This window comes from Lethenteron reissneri, chromosome 4, assembly GCF_015708825.2.
Source record: "Lethenteron reissneri isolate LAM-NWPU_2019-01 chromosome 4, ASM1570882v1, whole genome shotgun sequence".
Lineage (NCBI taxonomy): Eukaryota > Metazoa > Chordata > Hyperoartia > Petromyzontiformes > Petromyzontidae > Lethenteron > Lethenteron reissneri.
This window is the reverse complement of record NC_083782.1, coordinates 10131631-10154467: the sequence shown is the minus strand read 5'-3', so window position 1 is coordinate 10154467 and position 22837 is coordinate 10131631. Positions and strand designations below refer to the sequence as shown.

Sequence of the window (22837 nt, the reverse complement as noted above, 5' to 3'; positions counted from 1 at the left end):
TGCTACGTAGGAAGTGTTGAGTGGTGCACTGCGTGACGTGCATGTGCGTCGGTGGCATTTTTTCTCACCTGCTATTTTGCACACCCATCTGTCATCGATAACGCAGTTAGTTGACTTAAGCCTCCCATGGAAGAGCCGGTGGCTATGAAGGAAGGCCATACCACGCGCGATGTCTGTTGCAAATGAAAACCTATTCGAAGGCGGGGGGCACACGTCAACACAAATGGACAGTGCCGTTACTCGGATGCTGCTGTGATATGTTACGCGTGTACGTTGAGGTTATTTCGCACGGTACAGTCAACGGGAAAGGACAACGTACATTTTTACATTTTGCCTGTACAGCCATGATGAAAAGTTCCATTACGTTCTGATCAAATCTTCCTAAAGCAACCGCGTCTCAATTTCTGGGAGGCTCAACGGGGGGGACACGTGGCGCGCAGGCAGCGTCTCCATCGGCCGCGCCCTACCGCTCACTCATTCGCTGGCCTGTCCCGCCCACTACTCTGCCACACCCACTCTTCAGGTAGCACGAGGGCAGACATTTAAAGCATGCGCCGCAATGATTTTAAAATAGCAACGGATTCGTGAATCGCATCGCGTGACACTGCGCCACGGGTGAACGTGCAACGTTGGGGCAACGTTGGCGCGTGGTTGGAACCGTTGGACCAGCGTTGGCCCAAAGTTCCAATATTTACTGGGCCATCGCACCGTCTCGTCTATACACCGTGAAGGGCGGTGATGGTGCATGCCTGTAATCCACCACTGTGGAGGCAGCCAGGGTTGGCGGATTGGACAAATGTTGCACAACTCCCTTCCCGTGGGCGTCGAGGTGCCACATCCCGGCTCGCGAGGAGAAGGCGGTACAGCGGGAACTTGGACTCCATCTCTTCCGTTTGTATGGGATAGTGCGTTTCCCCCTCGCACGTATGGGTTTTCTCCGGGTACTCCGGGTTCCTCCCACATGAATAAACACACATTCATTTACTGATAACACCTTAATATTTCGATTTAAAGCTTTCGTGACTGCAGGGATTCATCTTCTTGGTTCTTTCGGTAAAGTCACGTAGAAGGGAAATAATAAAATAATAAAAATAGAACATAATAAAATAATTCTCATGTTTTATTTTTATTATTTTATTACTTCCCTTCTACGTGACTTTACCGAAAGAATCAAGAAGATGAACACCTTAATATGTAGAGGACCACAGAGCTTGGGAGAGTATCGGTGCCGGTTGAACGCGTAGCTGCCTTCCCACTTGTCGGCGAGTAATTTCACACCTCCGATTCGCACGGTTGGCTAAGTACGGTGTGAAAGAAGTTCAACATGCATACATACTGTACATACTTAGTCTACGAGAGCGAGCGAACACTGTGCAGCGACGGCGCGTCACAAGTTCAACTTATCGTTATTAGCGCCGGACAACGCAAACCCCGCACCTGAATCCCCAGTTGAGCGGGATGTCGTCGTTGAGGAGCACGTCCTGGAGGCTTCCCTTGGGACAGTACTCGGTGAGAATGGCCACGTTGGGCACCTCCACCGTCCCGCCGATGAACTTGCACAGGTTCGCGTACTCGAGCTCCCTGGGGGAGCACGCGGCCGGCAAGAGCGACAGCTCGCCCGCGTTTTGCGGTGGGTCGTCCCTCCGCATCAGGTACGCATTAGGGAACCCCCCCTCCGCCCCCCCCCCCCCCCCATGCATGAACAATTATATTTAGTACGTTCCGAGAATCCATCTCAGGTGTGCGAGATTGGCATGTAGCTTTTGCTCATTAAGTTTTCCAAAAAAGCACCCCAACCTGCTCTCATTTGCCTCTCTCATCCGTTTCATCAGTGAAGCAGATGACAGGAATAATCTTTAAAATGGGGGATATGAGCACCAGATTTGGCACGTGTTATCTGCTCGGGTCACTTACGAATAAATAAATATAGATTAGCCATCTAAAAAACAAATATGGCCGCCAAAATCAAAGATCTCCATCACCAAAAATGGTGGCCATCAGCAGGTTTCATGCTCCTATAATATTTTAGACAAATCCTCTGAAACAAATTATCTTACTAGTCTCGAGTCTGCCTTCAGTAACACACTTGTGTAAGGCTATAGTTTTGCTCATTCGTTTTCATCTTGAGCCCTGTATTTATCTTTGCAGGCTTTCTATACCCCGCTGTTCAAACATTCTCTGCTGTTAATATCTCTATTTCAATTGTCATTTCTCTATTTCTGCAAAGTTATTTTCTCTACTACTCTCATTTAAAGTCGCATGCACTCACATGCACACTAGAATCATATCACCAGGAATTAAACCACTTTCAGACACAGCAAAGCAAGTTCCAGCTGCCACACTTGAACAAATATACACTGCCTCTCACCAGGTCTTATGAACAAATATATTGGACCGTTTTACTAAATATTTACACAGAAACGAAATACCCCGGTCGTGGAATGATGCCCGAGTAATTCTGCTATTTAAAACAAGGGATATAAAAGTGACTTGAAAAATTACAAAACGCACTCAACACATTCGTCAATAACACTCTGGCCTCAAAAGGCTAAAAATATAAGAAGCGACGCTCTGGGCACGTCATTAAATGGCAGACCCATTCGCCGTATTCGACATACACACATTGTTCACGAACATTACTGGCAACAGAGAAATCGCAAAAATACAGGCCAACCAAACTACATGAGAAAGCCAGGTTTAGGAAAGGTTTCTCTACCATCAATCAAATTATGTGATAAGCCGGTTCCTTGCTGCAGAGCAAGCAATAGATGTACTCTGTTTAATAACACGTGGTGTGTGTGTAGGTCGATCCAGCCTCAAATGAGTTACCTGCTGTGTAAATATCGCCACCCCTCGTGTGCCGTGCCATCCTTCATAGGTGCTCGCTCACAGCACTCGCCCCAAAAGTCTGTTAAGGCTACACGGGGGGGGGGGGATTTCTGTCCTTTTATCTGCCTTACCTTACTTGTTTCACTTCTCTTCTGATCACCTTGGTCAAATTAAAAGCTTTCTTTTCAATTTTCTTTAAAGCCACCGTCCGTCCATTTCTGAAATCGAAAAAAAATCAAACAAAGCGGGAAGAGAAAAAAAAGACAAGCGCGATGCCAGTTCGCGAACGTAAATCGGCTTTGCGACATTAAACGAACGCTACGCGCATTCGACTCATTAATCCGTTTGGCAGAAGAAACGAGCTCCCAGTCCTCCTGTGATTTGAATGTGCTGCCCTCTCTGTGTGCAGTGTCATTGTCAATGGTTTACATAATTTTTTAATGTAATATATATTTTTTTATTATTAATGTGAGAGCGTGGGTGACCGCATTACTTCCCACTGAATAAAATGCCTCTTCATCATCAACGAAAGCCACATTTCACAAGGTATCTGATAGGCAATTTCAGCCCACAGTCCCTTTACCATGGTCAACAAAACTCGGCATAGGAATTTGGAACTTCCACCACTGGCTCTACGTGGCAATAATCAAGAGATGAGCATCATCTCAATGCTTATTTGAGCAAAAATAAATAACCTTGACTCTGACTGCAGAGGCGAGTCTGAGCTTAGCCAGGACACAGCACTGGAAGAGGCGGTAGACACGAATTTACAGAATGGACAATACGATTATCGTGGACTTTACATCGTAATACAATGATATAATACTTACATTTTATTTAGTGTCATTCATGCCAACAGCATCCTACAACGCTGTGCATTATTTATATATATGAGGACCGATTCCTGTATACGCGGTTGGCTATGTATGGTGCGAAAGAAGTCCAACACACACACACCGAGCAAATGAAAACCCCAAACTACTTCCAAGCAAAATCCTAAATGAATAAACAAATTAAGAAATGGCACCAAAAACAAAAAGTGATCACAACAAAGAAATGAGTCCCTGAGGTCTACACATCCTAGACCACAATCAAGCCAGGAAAAACAAAGGTCCACGATAATCTGTATCATAGTATCGACACCCGACGAGTTGAACCACCTGATTGTCCCAACTGCAATGACAAAAAGCTCCGAGGTGGAGCGCACTGCCTAGAGTCGCTGGATCCACCGCATCGCCCCGATGGACACTCGCGCACAAACACGCATCTTGCTGACACACAGACCGACATGAAACCTTCTACCCAGCACCCGCTGCTGCCATTCCAATTTGCAGGTGAATTTAACACGAGGTAGGCTTTCGCAACCAATGTTATCCATGATAAAGGGTTTTTTTTTGCTGGGGTTAGATCGCGTCAATATAAATGGGTCATTAAATCCGCCACCGCCCGACAAAGCCAATTGGTAAGGTTTTTTTTATGTAAACTAAATCTGCCAATTAGTTACGACTTCAGCAGACCGTTATGTTGGAGAGGAAACCCACAACAATTCGGGTGAGATTTACCAATCGGCACCCTTCACAAAGCTCAGGAAACCTCAAGCATTTGGCGATTCCCAAACCTAAGTGCCCTGCTTAACATTCAAGGACTCCATCCCAGCCCCCCCCCGCCTCCACATCCTATCGCTCCAGTCAGCGGGTGAGATGTGCCTGTGAAACCGTGAGAAAGGCCTCAAGTGACCACGACTCATGCCGAAAGTGTGAGCTCTGAGAGCTCTGCATTTGGCCCGTGCTCTCTGTCTCTCTCTTGCCGTCCATCCCCTTTATGGAGGCCGCTGGGGGCATACACTTCTGGTGGCTGTCATCATCACCATCATCACCATCGCATGTGTTGCTGATGTTATCCTCATAGTGTAAATGCTTACCCCGAGCTCTCAATACTCTGATAGTGCGCTGTTTTTGAGTTGTACGCCTTTTGGCGTCATCTGGTCCAACACCAATGGAGACTAGGCTCTAAGAAAAGCTGTCTCGGGTGTGGACCAATCAACTTCAAGGACAGTGCTTATCATTATCATCATCAGAGTTGTTTCTTTTTGTTTGCATTTTGACTGCTTGTGTTCTGGTTATTGCAAACATGATGCCTTGTATAAAGGTGTCAGTTTTTGTACCAGATAAAAGGGTAAAAACCTATTACTATTGTTATCCCTGTCATTACCTATCCATTCTGGTGCCACATTCGCTCTATCAAGTCCAATATATGTTTTATCAGTCGTGCTCTGCCTCTGTTGCGTCTCCACTAGCGTCGCCAATGCTTTTGCCGGACCCCTGTTTAGTGTGCCGCGCCAAACACTCGCAAAGGGCCCACGTTATTCGAACGAAGCCAGTCACATCGCACGCGCCGCATGCGACACGGCGTGCGGGTTACGGGAAGCTACGGGGGAAATATTTATTCCAGGCAGCGCGTAAAGTGGAGAGACGAGCTTTCGCCGAAGCGCCTTTGTTTGATGTTTCCGTCAGCCACACTCGGGATTTGTTGAACGTTTGCCTATTATTGACCGGGCGCCATGCGATCGCTGAGGCGGTCACGAATGCATTCCCCTCCTGCCTCCGCGCACGTGCTCACGGCGCTCGGTCCACAAAGGGTCCTTTGTGACGCCGTCATCTTGAGCAGAGCCGGAGAGCCCCCGTACGGCTATTTGACCGTCGCGTTTGTCACACTCGGGAGGGAAATCCGCGATTAAGAAGGGCTATCGCCTGATACGTCACCTATTCTATAATTCTATAATTTTTACTTTCAAGGCCACGGCGTTGGTGACGCATGCGGTCAGCTTCTGTTGTTATATGCGCTTGTGCACCACTGCCAACGCAGCAGCAGCAGCATCACCGTGTAATTGGATACTTGGGGGATCAGCTGGTGTCAGATTCATAGCCGTGGATTGCTTATTATTTAAGCGGTGGTAGGCAAAAAAAAATACACGCAATGCTGTTATGTGCGGTGAACCGATGGTGCAGTGGTTAGGACACTGCACTAGGAACCTGAGCTCAACCCGAGTCCTACCAAGGTTTCATTCCCATGACATCGGGCATGGGTGATCTCTGAACCAGCTCTACCCCTCCCCTCCACCCCCTCTCCCGGCCAATCTCTTCACCAACACGCACTGACCAGTGTGGTGAAGTATGGTCTGGTCAGGGGTCAAGTAATGCCAATGATTGAAAAGCACGAGAATGCCTTCGTACAGCAGGGTGATGACGATTAGCGTGATTGGCTAGGTACGGTGCGAAAGAAGGTCGTGAACTTGCTTGGGTACTGTGGCCAGCGAACTATGCACCTTCAATGTCGGTCTTACATCGGAGTACCCACCAAGGGTTACAATGTAAATCCACAGGCTTTCGGCTACTCGCCAAAGTGATTACTCTCCTTGGGCATTAAGAAGGATTCTCTCCAAACATCAAGGGTTCTAGAGAAACTTGCCTTGAGATGATTTGGCTACCACCAGAAATTCCCACATGTAACGATGATTATGATAATGATGAGCAACTTCAACGAGCTTTCACGTGTGGCCATGCCGCGTCTGAAAAAGAGCTCGCGGCTCAGGGGGTCTTAGAGTTTAGTTTAGAACTTGGCGATGACGTTCCATCAACGCTTTTAGGAGATGGCATGCATGTGTCGCGTTGCGCTGCGTCCTCGTGGCTATTCCGCGCGCTCTCCGACCGGCGGCGAACAGCCGACACCGACGATGTGAACTCGGCAGTGCGAACATCTGCGGCGTTACGTGCATGATGACTGTGCTGGTGAAGTGTTGCTTGGGCGCGTGGTTCGGTGTCGTCGAGGAGCCGCTCAGGCCACTCATGCGACTAGAATTCATGTCGCACGGAGATTCTTGCAAGCTGACCACGCTATTTCCGAATCCTTGAAGCTGACCTGTGAGACATAAAACAAAACCGAAATGAACGCAATTGCTGCACCGCGCAGGATATACCTCCAACCCCCGCGTATGTTGAACTTATTTCGCACAGAACTTAACCAAACTGTGCTAATCGGAGGTGCGGGGGAAGGAAAAGAAACTCAACACAAAAAGCATTTCGAGAGAAATGGGTTTTTAATCCACATTTCAAAGTGCATAGTCCCAGTAGCTTCCTAAAATTGGAGGGAAGAGCATTCCAGGCGGCCGTAGAAGCGCATTTGTTCGCTGTGTTTTGTTTGTTTAGTTTGTTGTCCTCCCCCCGCACCTCCAATTAGCACGGTTGGATACGTACGGTGCGAAAGAAGTTCAACATACGTACATACAAAGCGCGCGATGCGGTGGCCGTCTTTGTTCCATGGTTAGCTGCCCCTTTAGCCAGTCCGCCCACACCCTCCCGATGGATCTCTCTCCCCAGACAACTCCACCTGGCCCCCCTCTCGCTCTGCTTTCAAGTCTTTCCTTTAAACTTCCCTCTTCAACCCCCGCACCTTCAGAGACCCCCCCCCCCCCCCCCCCGAGTTGCTTCATTGTCTCTCCTTCCCTCGCTCGGTCGCTCTCGAAGGCCCCCCATACCCCACGTGCCGTCTGCTGCTTTGCGCTTGTCACGTTACGGGGACATTCAAAATGTAAGCCGCTGCTGTTTTTGCTTGTTGGCGTGCGTGGAGAAAGCCTGCCGACATTTCTGAAACAATCAAGTTAGGCTCGTTGCTGGACCCTTGTAAACAATTCCATTGTTTTTGTTTAAGCCAAATGTACAAAAAGATATATAGGGATAATCAAGCAAATGTGTAATACTATGAAGTGTATTCATCTTCTCCTATGCAGCCCCAGCCCAATTAATTCTGTATAATGACAACCAACAATGCAACAACAATAAGATGAATGCAAGGGGCCTCAAAATGTCTACTTCTATTACGACGGAGCTACTCGGCCGAGTCACCACACACCACGCACACCACACCAGAGGCGTAGCTAGGGGGGGGCAGGGGGGTACATATGTCCCCGGGCGCCAAGGTAAAGGGGCGCCAAAATGAGGCTTACAACGTGACATTATAACTTATTGCGGCGGGCGCGACAGCCTGAAACTACTGCACAAATCTACACCTCAACCTAAAAGTTGATATATCCCGCCACACACAGCCTACATGTCATGTAATTACATTTTGGTATGTGATTAAGCGCGGGGGGGGGGCAACAATTTTATAGTTCGTCCCCGGGTGCAAAATATCCTGGCTACGCCACTGCACCACACACACCACACACACCACACGCACACCACGCACACCACACACACCACACGCACACCACGCACACCACACACACCACACGCACACCACACACACCACGCACGCGTCAAAACAACGCTACCACAACAAAAACGGGGTCCACAAACGCCTCCCGCTCAACAACCGCACAACGCAGCAGCATCAGCCTGGAATACCATTGCACGGTCAGAGGCTTTACACCAAGGCCGTAATTATAATATATATTGTGAGGGGACACATCCCCCCCCCAATATTCAAATATGCTCAAAATGTTCTCCCTCCCAATATATTGCTATAAAATAGATTTCTGTTTATATGATTGTGGTTATGGTTGTACTTTATTAATCCCTAACCTCTGCCATTACATACAATGAAACAAGAAAAGGTAAAACAGAAAAAACAGAGCAATGTAATACAATACACTAGTAGACATTATTGTTAAAAATAAAAAAAAAAGTCCATCCCATGTGTTAGTGATTTTTTAAAATATTTTAGACAGGAAATTCGTTTTCAAATTTAGATTTTTTTTTCTGGGGGGGGGGACCCCCAGACCCCCTGGAAGATTTGGTCCCCCCCAATGTTGACTCCATGGCTACGGCCTTGCTTTACACGTCGGCAGCCTGCCACTTCCACCGGCGGGGCTGGCAAGTCCGCTTGCCCCATGTCGGCTTATCCCCTCGCCTCCTCGTTACCGCCTAGTGCCCGACTAACTCCGGCCCGATGCATGTGATGCAGTTGTACCGCCTGCACACCCAACTGGTACACCCAGTGACTCGTCTTAGCCATGGACAATCCAGAAATCTGTTCCGGAAATTATTTTGGCACGCCACATCCATCTTGCCCGATCCTGTCCTCATGATGCATCCGTTGGTGTGTGCCAAACATCGGGAAACACAGTCCCATCGGTGAGCTCATCTGGCAGGCGAGGCTGCGTTGGCTGGGTCATATAGATCGCATACCCCAGCCACCGCATTGCCCAAGCAACTTCTGTTTTGCCGGATAGAGGGGGCTAAATGATGGACGCATCACGGGCAGGAGAAGAGATGGACCGATATGGCACTGGAGAATGTGGAGCTGATTGGACTTGCCAATGATTGGTGCCAGCACTGTCATGATTTGGCAAAGGATTGGCTCGTGAACGATGCTACTGGGCAATTGACGGCAGTCGCCTTCCAGCAACAGTGAAGGAGCAACGCTCATAAAAGACGAGCGGAGCGCCGGGCGGATATGATGCAGCGAGTTGGCACTGAAAGGAGCACAGGTGGTGCATGTCACGTCAGCCGGTGAACCTATGGCACCCGGGTCTGTTCCGTGACCTCCTGCCAGCGAGCCCTCGACACTTACCGTGGCCTCAAAGTGCACCTAGCCTGGCACAAGCGTCGTGGTGACGTCAGCACCGCTTAGTGGTGAACGACAGTTGTTATTGTTGTGCAAAAAAAAACAACACGTGTGAAGTGTTTAGGGTTTACCACATGTCCTGAAGGACAGTACTTAGGAACATAGGGTACAATAATACAGTACAGTAAAACATTGTCAAGGCGAAGGCGTACCTCGTACACTTGTAGGGAGTGCCCTACGCCAAGCACAACGCTGCAGCGGTCCAAAACAAATCGAACGAGCAACTTGTAAGACTTGGCCACGCTACTGAATGGTGTTTGAAACATGTTTTCCCATTTAAAAAAAAAACCCCCGACGCAAACATGCGTAAAATGTCTCGATTCGAAGCCTGCTGCAACCAATTTATAGTGCCAGCGTGGGCACAATGCGTCCCGTGTTACTACAAAGAGGACCACGGTCGATTGCAACAGCGAGGCAGGAGAGGTTCATCCATGGCCCGTGCGCAATCACACTAATTGTGCGCAGATTTATTCTTAAGCGATCGCCCACTTCTCGACCTCAATCAAAGTTCTCTCCATTTTGGCAAAGGATCAATCCTCTCCAAACACTCTCGGCTTCCAGTATTTCCTTGAGGCTAACATCAGATGTTGTCACAGGACTCAGAACTTTGTGGAATTCTAATCCCCGAGCTAAGTTTCTTATCGTCTCTGTTCTCGCAAGTCTTGTGTTTCAACCTACGTTTCTCAGCGGTTAGTTCAGGTGGCAGCAAACGGCAGTGAGCGGTGAGCACGCGGCACGATAAACCATTTGTTCCCGGCTCGATCGATTCCCAGCCATGTGCTCATATCAGTAGCGAATGATGTCTGAACTGGTCCTAAATGCCCCTCCGCCCGCCCGCCCTCCTCCACCATCCCAATTCAGCAGCATGGTGAAATATGGTTAAACAGCCCTCTTGGGTGATACAGCATCGGTGTATTGACAAAGGTCGCAAGGGAAATCTTGATGCTACGGCCACCGCACGCCAAGTTGTCAGTATTATCTGCTACGCTTGCAGGTGGCACGTGTCAAAATACAAATGTTAAATGTTATGCTTATATAAGATAGATACAAATACATTAAACGGTTCCGAGAATGAACGTTGGAGCAATAAACATCAAAAAGTCATCGTTGAAAAGCCATATAACACGTGTTATATATCACATATTTTACAAATATTTGAAAGCAGAGGCACGTCACTGAGAGAGAGTTGGATGAGTGGCGCAGTGGTTAGCACACTGCACGATGAACCAGTGACCCGAGTATGACTCCTGGCCATGGCTGACAAAAGTAGTGAGTGATATGTGGACTGATCAGAGGAGCTTCTATTTAAAGCTAACCTGACTGCAGGGATGCATCTTCTTGGTTCTTTCGGTAAAGTCACGTAGAATGGAAATAATGAAATAATAATAATAAAACATAATAAAAGCCAAGCTTGGTGGTGTTCATTCAGACGCTGTCTTTCCGACAGACCTGTTCTTCACCTGAGGACGGCTGCTTGCGTTGTGGCCGAGAACGTCGTGAGAATTGTCTTTTATTATGTTTTATTTGTATTATTTTATTATTTCCCTTCTACGTGACTTTACCGAAAGAACCAAGAAGATGATCAGATGAGCTTTAGGGTCCAGCTGGACAGTTAACATCGTGTTCGTGACGGTGCTGTATAGGGGAGCAGTGGCGCAGCGGTGAGCAGAGAAGGGAGTTCGATTCCTACTCACAGCCAACATTGGTGACGAATATCTGATTTGGTGCTGGAGCTCTTCTAGGTTGACTCAGCCTTAAGTGCCTTCCTGGTGCAGTGTGTAAAAACACCAACACCGGGCGAGACAAAGGCGGCCGGGCGTGGTGCTGGCCAACCACCCACCCCCTCGTGTGCCGTGTTGTCATTCATGGGTGCTCGCTAACAGCACTTTCCCCAAGAGTCTGTTTAGGCTTTATGGGGGATCTTTATCTTTGCTGTATATCACTCCAAAGTGTTTTCTGGTCGTACCGCGTGTTGTTTGGCACGATGTCCGACGTTCCACTCCACGTGCCGGTTTGTTTGTTCAGCTAATAAATAGTGAAAGTAGATTGATGCAGTTCCCCCGAAGAAGCTAGCCACCAATTCAGTGCCTTCAACTCCAAGGCATGTGGATCGAAACGTCAGATATCGTGCTGCAACAGTAGACCAGGTACAACCTGAACACCTGACATCGGAGAGCAGGAACGGTGCTGCATCCTTCTTGTGTTTAGTTTGTTGTCCTTCCCCCGCACCTCCGATTAGCACAACTGGCGATGTACGGCGCGAAAGAAGTTCAACATACGACACACACGATACATCCGATGCAGGTTTGTTATGCACAGAACACGTGTTGCTCACACAGCTGAGAGCACTTACCCATTTTGAGGTCTTTCAGGCAGACCACCCAGCTCTCATCCCAAAACATTTTCTGCTTATGGTACTGAAACCACTGCGAATGTAAAAAAAAGATAAAACATCGTGATCTGGTGATGCTGCTGCCGCTGCGTCGGCAGTGGTGCACAAGCACAATTAACAAATCACCCCCCCCACATCGCCGACACATTCATCGATAACACTGTGGCCTTAAAAGGAAAAAATAATATTCTTGGTTCTTTCGGTAAAGTCACGTCGAAGGGAAATAATAAAATAATAAAAAATTCTAACAATACAAATTCTCACGACGTTTCGACTGCAACACAAGCAATTATCATCACCTGATGATGATTGAACCAAGAATATGAATCCCTGCAGTCACGAAAGCTTTAAATTAAAATATAAAAATAGGCAACGTTTCGGGCAATAGCCCTTCTTCAGAGCACTTAACCCCATTTTAGAAAGCCAATTTAGGTGCTACTCTCACTATTTAACTCCTTGAAACGTCGCCTGCTAAGATAAAAAAGTAGTTTGGTTTTTATTTGAATTTTTTTCCAGTGATTTGTTTACCTTTCCTATCCTTTGAACTCCTATCTTGTTTTTTGTGCTGTTTGTTGTAACGTTCTGAGCCGCCCCTACTGGACATCTGTGAAAAAAGAGCTTAATAGCTCTTCGAATTCCTCCAGTGTAGATACATATTACTGGTAGGAACCTCCTGGTTACACCTGCCTACAGGGGATTATTGTGTCCGTCCGTCGTGCAGGGAGGGGCTGGGTGGGGAGGGAGAGGCTGGGTGGGGGGGGAGGGGAGGGTGGGGCTGGGTGGGGAGGGTGGGGAGGGGCTGGGTGGGGAGAGGTGGGGAGGGGCTGGGCTGGGTGGGGAGGGGCTGGGTGGGAGGGTGGGGCTGGGTGGGGGGTGGCAGGGGTGGGGCTGGGTGGGGAGGGGCTGGTCACCCCGTGGTGCCCTTATAAAACTCAACGTTTAACCTACTCACGCCGGCTTGTGCCCGCCCTCACAGTCGGCCATATTTGCGGAATACACCACGCCGCCGTTGACCCTGGCCATTTGACCGAGCAACCCAACGTTCCTACCAGCTCCCTCCGCAGGAATGTGTTCTGATTCTGATGAGGCATAGCGATGTCAAGAAATCATACAGGGTTCTTCACATACACAGTACACATTATCTATATCACGTGTACAGATTGAATGTCACATGGTGCCGTAATGTCGCATATCTGTATATGCGATCACCAACAGTGCACCTCTAAAGCTGCAGGTCCCTCATCTCAGTCTCACTCACCAGCATCTCCCATCTACAGCGCTCTCATGAGCACCTCGTATTTACCCAGATTTTATCTCATGCATCGTTATAACTTATTGCCTACAATTCTCTCAACTAACTATCTGTTTAACACGTAAGCTTTCGCTCAGATTGTGAATGATGTGGATTTGCTCTCCAACATATCGGTGTGCTGTGCTAGTAACGAATTGGCATGTTCTATTTACCTGACAACCCTTACTAATTAGCTGTGTCGAGTGGTGGCGAGTTTAACGACACATTTATATGTACGTGATCTAACCCAAAAAGCCTATATTGTGGAAAATATCTGTCTCTCTGTCTGTCTCTTGTTTATCTCACTTTCATATCACTAATATTGTTTTATTCTCTTCAAAACGAGCAAATTACTCAGTTTGTTAAAACCATGCAGTGAAATCCCCACCTTTACTGGCCGACTATACTGGTGTTGTGAAATGTAGCACCTTTGCAATAGAATGGCATCGATATCACATTAACTAAATTATTCAAATAACTTTTACCATCTTTCGAATAATTTACTTAACGAAGCAAACTCAAGGTTTACTTTTGATGGAACAAAACTTCACCCTTAAATGTGCAATCTGACAGCTAACAGATGCTCAAATGAAAAATTAATAAGCTGTTGTTTTTCAAACATAAAAACTAATTTATAAAAAAGATTTAGCCCGGGCGGATTAGTTCGTAGATGCGGAAGAGTTCGTGGCATAAATGGCTGGAAATGTTTATCTCTGAACTGCCAAACCTAGGGAACAATATATAATATTAAAAAAAATACTAATCCAACAGAGAACTCAAAAAGCTGGCAAACGTTAAATCTGAGCAGTGGAGCAGAATAATAAAACAAATCTTTCACACTCCACAAAACAACAACAGAATACTCATTAAATAGGACTCAAAACATGTCAACTTGCGAGGATGTAATGAATGACTACAATGATGATATCTTACCACAAAAAAATCTCAACACACTCGTCAACAACAATATCTTAAATAGAAGACAAAATATATAAGGCAGGTTTTTTTTATGAAGGTCACTGTTTTTGACGAATACATTTGTGTGCCGCTGCCAATGCAACGGCATCAATAATCATCTTACTCAGCACATGTTGACAATGTATATCTTCAACTTTGTTTTCTTCATTCCATAATCATGATCAGGAGCATTTTGCACTTAAATCACCGCTCGTGTTGCCCATCCCCTGGTTTGTGTTTATATTCGAAAGTGATCTTTATTTTACATTTCCTCTTTTCAAACACTCGTCTCTCACGCACACACCAGGCACAATCACTCCGTCCCACGGCCTAACAAAAAAAAACACTTAACATCCGTCAACAGCACCGCTCCCTTAATAAGAAAGACGTTGATAACGGGCGACGTTTCGGACAATGGCTCTTCTTCAGTTGCATTGACAGCGAGTAGAGAGAGGCCAGAGAGGAAGCGTGGGCGAGTTGGAGACCCACACTTCATGCACCACGGGGGCCTATAACAATACATTATCACTGGCTCACTCGTATCAATCCCTTTGGCTCACGCAACTCTTTTATCAACCTGTCTCTCTGACTTCCACGTTGTTTAATTCCACCGACGAGGTATCGGGTATACAACGCGTTACTTGTTCTGCGGTGAATGATTCACCGTGCAGTACAATGTGTAGTGTGGTGTTTATTCACGCGGACAACTTCGTATTTTTCTCCTGTGTCCCTTTACTCGCAGCATCCCACACGGATGCTCCTCACGTTCAACACCTCCGGTGGCGAACTCTTCCTCTCTTCCTCTGCGAGCCTGTTACCTCGGGCTTTCTCTCTCTATCTCGCTCCGCTAGTCTATTACTCCCCGCTCTCCTCGCCTGTCACAGACTCTCTCTCTCTCCGTATACTCCGCTAGCTTCTCACCCCGCTAGCCTATCAAACTCAGACTCAAGATTCCGCTGGCCTCTCCACTGCTAGCCTGTGGTCACACGCACCTCCAACCTCGCCCGTGCCCCAGCGGGGGTTCAGCCAGCACCGCTGGGGAGGACGAGGTGTGGAGGGCGTCGTGAATCTCTTCACTGCTTCATCTCCCACCAACCCAACCCCACTGCCTCACACGTTCCCCTTGTATCCCCCTCCTCATTAAGTGCCCTCAGGTGGCCCTCATTAATCCCAGAGGTCGCAATCGGGTACCCGATACCCGTACCCTACCCGATACCCGGCTACCCGTACCTGGCCGGGTACGGGTACGGGTAGCCGTTTGCGACCCTGGTGCGGCCAGGTACGGGTAGGCCGTGAGTCACTGGTAAATAGCTGTTTCTCACTCATTTCGGGTAGGGTACGGGTAGAGTACGGGTACCCGTACCCGGCTGGGTACGGGTACGGGTACCCATTTGCGACCCTGGTGCGGCCGGGTACGGGTAAGGAATCAAAACCCGTTTGCGACCTCTGACGTGTCCTCCCCCTCATCGCCTCTATCTCTCGACTCCGTGGCGCCTACCCCGCGTTTGCATTTGCAGCCAGCCAATCACTGCCTCTTTCCCCAATTGCTGGCGTCTCTCTGTCTGCTGTCTCCCAGGCCTCACGCCTGCACCTGCTTATCCTGACCTGACCTCACTCTGTGCAACCCCGTACATGAATGCAACTGCTGTTTGCAAACCCTGCGCGCGTTACGCCACTACACATATATACGTGCAATTAAGAGGGTCAAGTCATGCACACGCACACATGGTTTACATAACGTGTACCACGATATGCGTTTGTCCATAATATAGCTTCTTTTGGGTTAGATCGCATAAATATAAATGTGGCGTTAAATCCGCCACCACCCGACACAGCCAACTAGTAAGGTTTGTCACGTAAACAGAACGTGCCAATTACTAGTACAGCACACTGGTGTGTTGGAGAGCCAATCTCCAACATTTACAATCTGAGTACGACGTTTCGCCAGTAATTACAACAAGCTTCATCAGGCGGACAGCCAGATTTGCGTTTGCCCTCGGTCTCACCGTAGGCCGCACTGAGACCATCGGCCTTGCCTGGCGGCTCTGCCAGGGAAGGGCGCGCCTCAGCCAGCAGGGCGGGACACTGAGGCGAGTGGCCTGTAAGTGCGTTAAAGTATTTTTATAGCAACAAAACTGAAGGCTTAACTTTGCTTCACACTGGGTTATCTTTACGAGAGGTATCGTGTTTTACAGCGAGGCAAACGGCGAGAGCTGATGCATATGTGTTCTCAAAGTGTAAAATTGTTTACAAATGTGAGCACGCGAGCTCACTGTCGTTCGAATTCATTCTCACAATTGATATGGACAACTTTCGTTCACGTATCGACTGTTAAATGCCCCCTACCTCCCTGGCCTCTCTGTGTGCTGTGAAGAAGGACCCATTTCCTGAAAAGCCACCTGTTATATACATTTGATTTTAAAGCCCGCAGTGTACATTGACGAATGTGTCTAAGTTATTTTGTTATTAGTGCTTGTGCGACATTGCCAACGCAGCAGCAGCAACATCACTAAATAATGTGTTTATATGCAAACCTGTCAACCCCTTATCAGTGCCTACCTATTACAGACCAGTTCAGCCCTTATTGGTCACCCCGTGTCCCTTATAAATCTTAAAGTTCATCCTACAAATTTCATCACAAGGGAGAAACACAACCAAATAGTCAAAACATGATTTTTCCCGCATTGAAACGGCTGCACGCCGTATGGATCTGAAAACCCAACTTCTTTGTACAGCCTTTTCAATACGGGCAAAAACACAATTGTGTATGTGTTTGTGTTTCTCCCTTGTGATGAGACTTTGTAGGATGAACGTTGAGATGTATAAGGGCACGGGGTGACCAATCAGGTCTGAGTTGGTCTGTAATAAGGTAGTGGGCACTGATAAGGGCTTGTTGACCGGTATGCAGATGTGAAGTACCAAGGGCCGCCCATGCCCGCAGGTTCGTTTTGTGCGGCTCTGCCAGACAACAGCCAAGAGACTAGAAGGCCGTGAAACCAGAGTTCATAAGAAGAAGAAGATATATGTTGGGGACTTGTGTTGACGCGCAATCTTGCGGCGTGTTCCCCCCCCCTTACCGCGATCGTCACGATGAACGTAAACACCACGAGGGAGATCGGCAGTCCGATGGCGACCTTAATGGAGGTGGCCATTGGACAGTCTCCACAGTCGGCGGGGCAGGTGGAGCAGCTTTCGACGGCATCGCAGGTTGCGTCTCCACAAACTGATGCGCAGTGGATAACACAGACCGAAGTGATCGTCAGGTTTCAGGTCAAGGCGTCATGGCGGCCAAAGCCGTTGATGCCTCCATCACTACACGTCCATCACCGCACCTCCTCCACTGCCAAGGCTCTCCAGCCTCCACTGGAGCCCATAGCTGCTGCAATGTAGACAGTGCCGGACTCAGCTAGTGCGGGGCCTGTAGTAGCATATGTTGTTATAAAGGGGCCCTAGATATAAAACAAATATATTAAAACGCATACATTTTGAACTTGCATAGTAAATTAATTGTAATTTTTTTATTTGCTATACAGCCAGTTAATATGACAAATCGCTATCCTTAAACACCCAGTCGTTCATAAAAGTTGAAGGCGGTATAGTATTAGGGCAAGTGCAGAATCACTGAACCCGAATTGACAGCTTGAAAGCATTTGTAATGCGGGCGTAAATGGGCGGGGCGGATATGACGATCCGAGAGGGAGGAGTCAGGGTGACGTGGGGGAGAAGTTATAGCGGGGAGACAGGAAGCTATCTGGGTCAGTCGGGGGAGTGAAGGGTGGTGAACACGTTGGGTGGTCGCCGTGCCTCAGCCTGGTGGCTGAGGGGCTCATGACGGCGCCAGCCAGCGGGGTGGAAGAGAGAGTGGAGGATTGAGGTAGGAAATGGCGAGATAGCCATAGAGGCCACGAAGGGCTGACATTGGGAAGTGGCGAGATCGCCACGCACGGAGGAACAGGGAGCAGAGATGGAGCTGCTGGGGGAGCAGCCAGAGGGCTGTACCAAGAGCCTGCAGCGGAGCTGCAGGAGCGTGGAAGGCTACGGGAGCGAAGGCAGATGTGGGGCTGCCAGGGAGAGAGTCTCAGGAGGAGTGCCGTGTGGGAAGGAGAACGCGAACCCCAAATAAAGGACACGGAGTCAGCAAGAAGTGTCTGAGTCCTTTTATTACACTGGAGTCAGAAGTGAAACGGCATCTCAAAACAACTGAGAGAAAGAAGAAAAAAAAAATATTCCTGCTACATCATCCGACGACGACGACCTTCCTCAGACAGTGGACCTGCCTGCGATGGAAGAGGAGATCCGTTCTGGAACGAGTACGGGTCCGGGTGAGCAAGGTGTCGCCGCGTCGGTGGACCTGTCTGTGCCGGAGGATGCCAACTTACGATGGAGACAGATGGTGATGCAGATGGGGACCTTGAAAATCGTGCTGGCGCGACTGTGTGAGTTCACCACGCCGAGGACGACGTCGGGGAGGCCCGGTGGTGATCCGCAGGCCTCTGCCTTTCCTGCGCTGCCAGCGCCATTGCCACGTGGCACGAAGACGCCATCTTGGGCGTGGCAGGGGAGAAACGGCGGGAAGCCGCCATCTTGTCTTCACCGCGGCGGGAGGACGCCGCCATCTTCAACATCGCGGCGGAGAGGCAGCCTTGCGCTGCCATCTGGAGGTGCCGCGGGGTGAGCAGCCTGCTGTGAGCTGCTGTTTTTCGAGGGGGTGCTGCGAGGAGAAGACGCCGATGCTGCAGCTGCTGGGGCGGGAGCTTCCCGTCCTGGCTCGGGTGCGTGACAACGGAGCCGTCAAGTCGCCGAACGAGTTCTGCGAGGCGTCTCAAGTTGCCACCCTGCCGTCCTCTTCTTGCTGCAGCCCCGGGCGAGTCATAACGATACGCACCCGGCCTTAACACACACCTCACTCATCTTTCGAGGGCCGGGGGGGGGCTATTTTGGTTTTCTTTTATGACTCGATTGTGCGGAGCGCGGTTCGGACTGTGTGTATATGTGTGTAATAACGATGAACGCGCTATCTGCTTGTTGCTTGGTGTCAATATAAGTGTGTGCGTGTGTTGAGAATGGACGGAGAGTCTGCTGTATTTGCTGAGTGTCAAATTGTGTGTGTGCGCTGCTGCGTGGAGTTGTTATCTTGATGGTGAAGTTAATTATTAACTTGGGAGCGTCGGGTATCTTGCGCTGTATTATTTGTGGGTTACCTTGTGCGATGGGCTTAATTGGAAAAAATAACATATATTTTTTTTGGTGTATTGTGCTGCGAGGTGCTGTGTGCGATGCGATTGTTGCAAGAGAGAGAATAATTGTGTTGTTGCTGCAAAGTTACGACAGGATTAATGGTGTGTTGGTTGCCTGCAGATCTGCTTGCTATTGTGCTTAAATGTGCGCGTGTGATCGCGATATGCTGATTGCATGTGCTGTTATACCGTTCTGTATGGTTATGGGGTGCGATGCAGTGGTTGACTATTGGAATTGAGATTGTTATTATATTGTGCGTACTTGTTGGAAATTGGTAACAAATTGGAGGGGGACCCAAAAATTTGGTTGTATGGGTGTTGTGCACACGAGATTGCGTGTATATTATAGGGGTAATTGAGCTTTTTGAAAATGAGAGTGCGCGATGACGCCGTTGTGGGTGGCTTAGATGTTAATGCTAATGGGATCGTAAATGGGCGCCAAGTGGCGTCGTGTATTGGTTGATTGCATGCAGCCACGAGTTGCTTTGCGAGTTGGGTTGTGTAACTAATGTGGTTGGTAAAATATTGGTTAAAAATTCCCCGATATGACTGCTGCGCGCAGCAAGCTGGGGCTGTGCGTCTATCGTTGTTGGGGTTGTTACAATAAGACGGGGGATGCATTTTGTGACCCCCAGCATAGGGAAGCTGGGGTGCACGAATGGAGAAAACTGGCCACGTGTTCGCACGTTGGGCCGCCATTTTGCGCGCACGCGGGGTATGGCGACGATGCGCTTTGCGGAAAGGGCCGCCATTTTGAGTGCGCGCGAGAGATTGCGCGAACGCGCTGGGCGAAGGGGGACGCCATTTTGAGCGCGCGGGAAAAACCGGGGTGGGGCAAATATTCCATCTGTTATGCCTGCCATTGTTGATTGGGTGATGCACGAGTTGTGGTCACATCGGCCTATGGCTGATGGCTGACCTGACAGCCCGGAGGCGAAACCTCCGTGGTATGTCTTAAACTAATGGGCCATGTGCTCATATGGCTCGGGGAGTCATGGTTCAGTTGTGCGGTGGCAGACTGAACCTGGTGTGCCGGGGGCTCACGGGATCTGGGTTAGGGTGTTATTGTCTCTATAAGAGAACATTGCCCCGTGGGGGGAGTACAGGGGGTCTGGCATTGCTGGGGGATGAACCTTCCCTGGGCTATAAAGCATCGGACTATACGAGGCTGGTGTGTGTCCATCTCTGATGGGATAGTAAGGGAGGAGCGTGGCCGAGTTGCTGCTCATCCCCGAAATTGCACTAGCTGAGAGTATGGTCAGTGGATGTTGCTGTGGGTTGACGACCACGGTGGGGGTTAGGGCGAGTTAAACATTACCGCTGGGGAGCGTGGCTCTCTCCACGCGAGGGTGTGCGATTAGGCGTTTTGTTGGGTTGCTGAGAGTGACCGTGGGTACATGCTGTGTACGTGCGATGTCTGTGCTGGTCCTCAAGGGAGGACTGCTGGTGGGTAAGAGCAGAAAATGTTGTTGTTGTTGTTGACGTGTAAATAATATTGTTGTTAAAATGTAAATAATGGGGCATCCATTGCGTTATTTTGGGTATTTATGGGGAGTTTTTTTTAAGCGGGCTGGATTTACATCATCTCCACTACCCTGAGGCCGGGTGGCTGTCGTGTACGACATGCGGATGTGCGTTGTTGTGCTGTGCCTCAGGGGATTGGATTCTCCTTCTCGTCACAGATTCTTCAGCTCCCGTCGCACTGGGTGTTACCTGGTGTGCTAGCTGGATGAGGACTTGAAGGAGCAATTGAGCGCCGTTCGTCATTCTGCTCTACCACTTGCTCTTTGACGTTGGACTTGAGCCGAGCGGATGGAACTGCAACATGGACACGCACTAAAACATCACATTCTGGGTTGTGCGCGTTGGCCGTTCTTGCGTGTCAGTTGCCGTTGTTGTTCATTGTGCCATTCTTATTCTTGTTGTTGTTGCGCGGAGGACAGGCCGGTGTTCTGTTCCAGTTCCTGATACCTCCCCTTTCGTTGCTTGTGTTGTTGTTGTTATAATCTCCGTTGTGTCTGGGGGACTCCTGATTGTGATGCCTTCGCCCGCATTATTTTGTTCTGTTTCAGCCGAGGACGGCTGGGATTTTCTCTACGGGGGAGGGTAGTGTAATGCGGGCGTAAATGGGCGGGGCGGATATGACGATCCGAGAGGGAGGAGTCAGGGTGACGTGGGGGAGAAGTTATAGCGGGGAGACAGGAAGCTATCTGGGTCAGTCGGGGGAGTGAAGGGTGGTGAACACGTTGGGTGGTCGCCGTGCCTCAGCCTGGTGGCTGAGGGGCTCATGACGGCGCCAGCCAGCGGGGTGGAAGAGAGAGTGGAGGATTGAGGTAGGAAATGGCGAGATAGCCATAGAGGCCACGAAGGGCTGACATTGGGAAGTGGCGAGATCGCCACGCACGGAGGAACAGGGAGCAGAGATGGAGCTGCTGGGGGAGCAGCCAGAGGGCTGTACCAAGAGCCTGCAGCGGAGCTGCAGGAGCGTGGAAGGCTACGGGAGCGAAGGCAGATGTGGGGCTGCCAGGGAGAGAGTCTCAGGAGGAGTGCCGTGTGGGAAGGAGAACGCGAACCCCAAATAAAGGACACGGAGTCAGCAAGAAGTGTCTGAGTCCTTTTATTACACATTTAACACGGTGCCCTTGAAAGTGCAAGGCCCGTAGCATATGTAGCTACTTTTGCTACTAGGAAAATCCAGCACTGAATGTAGACACGCGCTGACCAGAATTCCACCGTCTTGGACTGCAGCCTTCCCCATCAGGGGCACCGCGGGTGGCAAGGAGATGTTATATCCCTCGCCTAGTACGCAGGAGGTTATGGGTTTCATCCAGACCCTGAAGCCTGTTGTATATTTCGAGTTTGTGTGTTCACTTTTTCCCCGTTGGTGGGATTCTTCTCCGGCACCTCTGGTTTGCCCTCCACATTTAGAAACAGAGTTTAGATTGTTTTGGCTGCAACTATACATTCCCACGTTTGGTGATGATATAAGCCACTTCGATTAGTTATTGTGTGTGGCCAGGTGGCTTCTGAAAAAAAGCTAAGAGCTCAGGGGCTTTACCTGGTAAATAAAATAATACACTACACGACACGTTTTTATTTTACCAGGTGAAGCCCACTGAGCTATGTAGCTCTTTTTGCAGAACCGACCTGGCTATCAAAAATTATAGCTCAACGAAGTGGCTTATCACGTGGAAATTTATAGCAGCCAAATATTCGAAAATGTGGAGAGAAAAACTCGAGGACCTGGATGGAAAATCCACTTGACCACGAGGGAGACAGATACAAACTCGAGGGTCGAGTTCGAACCCACGACCTCCTGTATACCAGGCGAGGTAGTTAACATCGCATAGCCACCGTGGCTTCCCAAAATAGTAGCTGGTCGCTGGACTTGAAGAGACCATTCCAATATCTGTGTCTCGGCCCGACCCCCAGTCTCACACGAGTCCTACCCAGTGCAACCTTTGTTGCACGATTGCAGTGGTCCGTTCAATCAGGGGGGGTACGTGG

General features: G+C 49.2%; 1 protein-coding gene across 3 annotated transcripts in view; it reads right to left on the bottom strand.

Annotated features, from left to right (window-relative positions):
• Positions 1-22837, bottom strand: part of LOC133350435 (atrial natriuretic peptide receptor 2-like) — a 65792-nt gene that overhangs the window by 19469 nt on the left and 23486 nt on the right. For all 3 annotated transcript variants that reach the window (XM_061564794.1, XM_061564785.1, XM_061564777.1), the window contains exons 7-12: positions 17171-17316; positions 11807-11879; positions 6603-6747; positions 2961-3047; positions 1438-1581; positions 69-190 (exon numbers count right to left, since the gene is read on the bottom strand). In XM_061564794.1, the coding sequence (XP_061420778.1) occupies positions 69-190; positions 1438-1581; positions 2961-3047; positions 6603-6747; positions 11807-11879; positions 17171-17316 (717 nt within the window). The remainder of the gene's footprint in view (positions 1-68; positions 191-1437; positions 1582-2960; positions 3048-6602; positions 6748-11806; positions 11880-17170; positions 17317-22837) is intronic.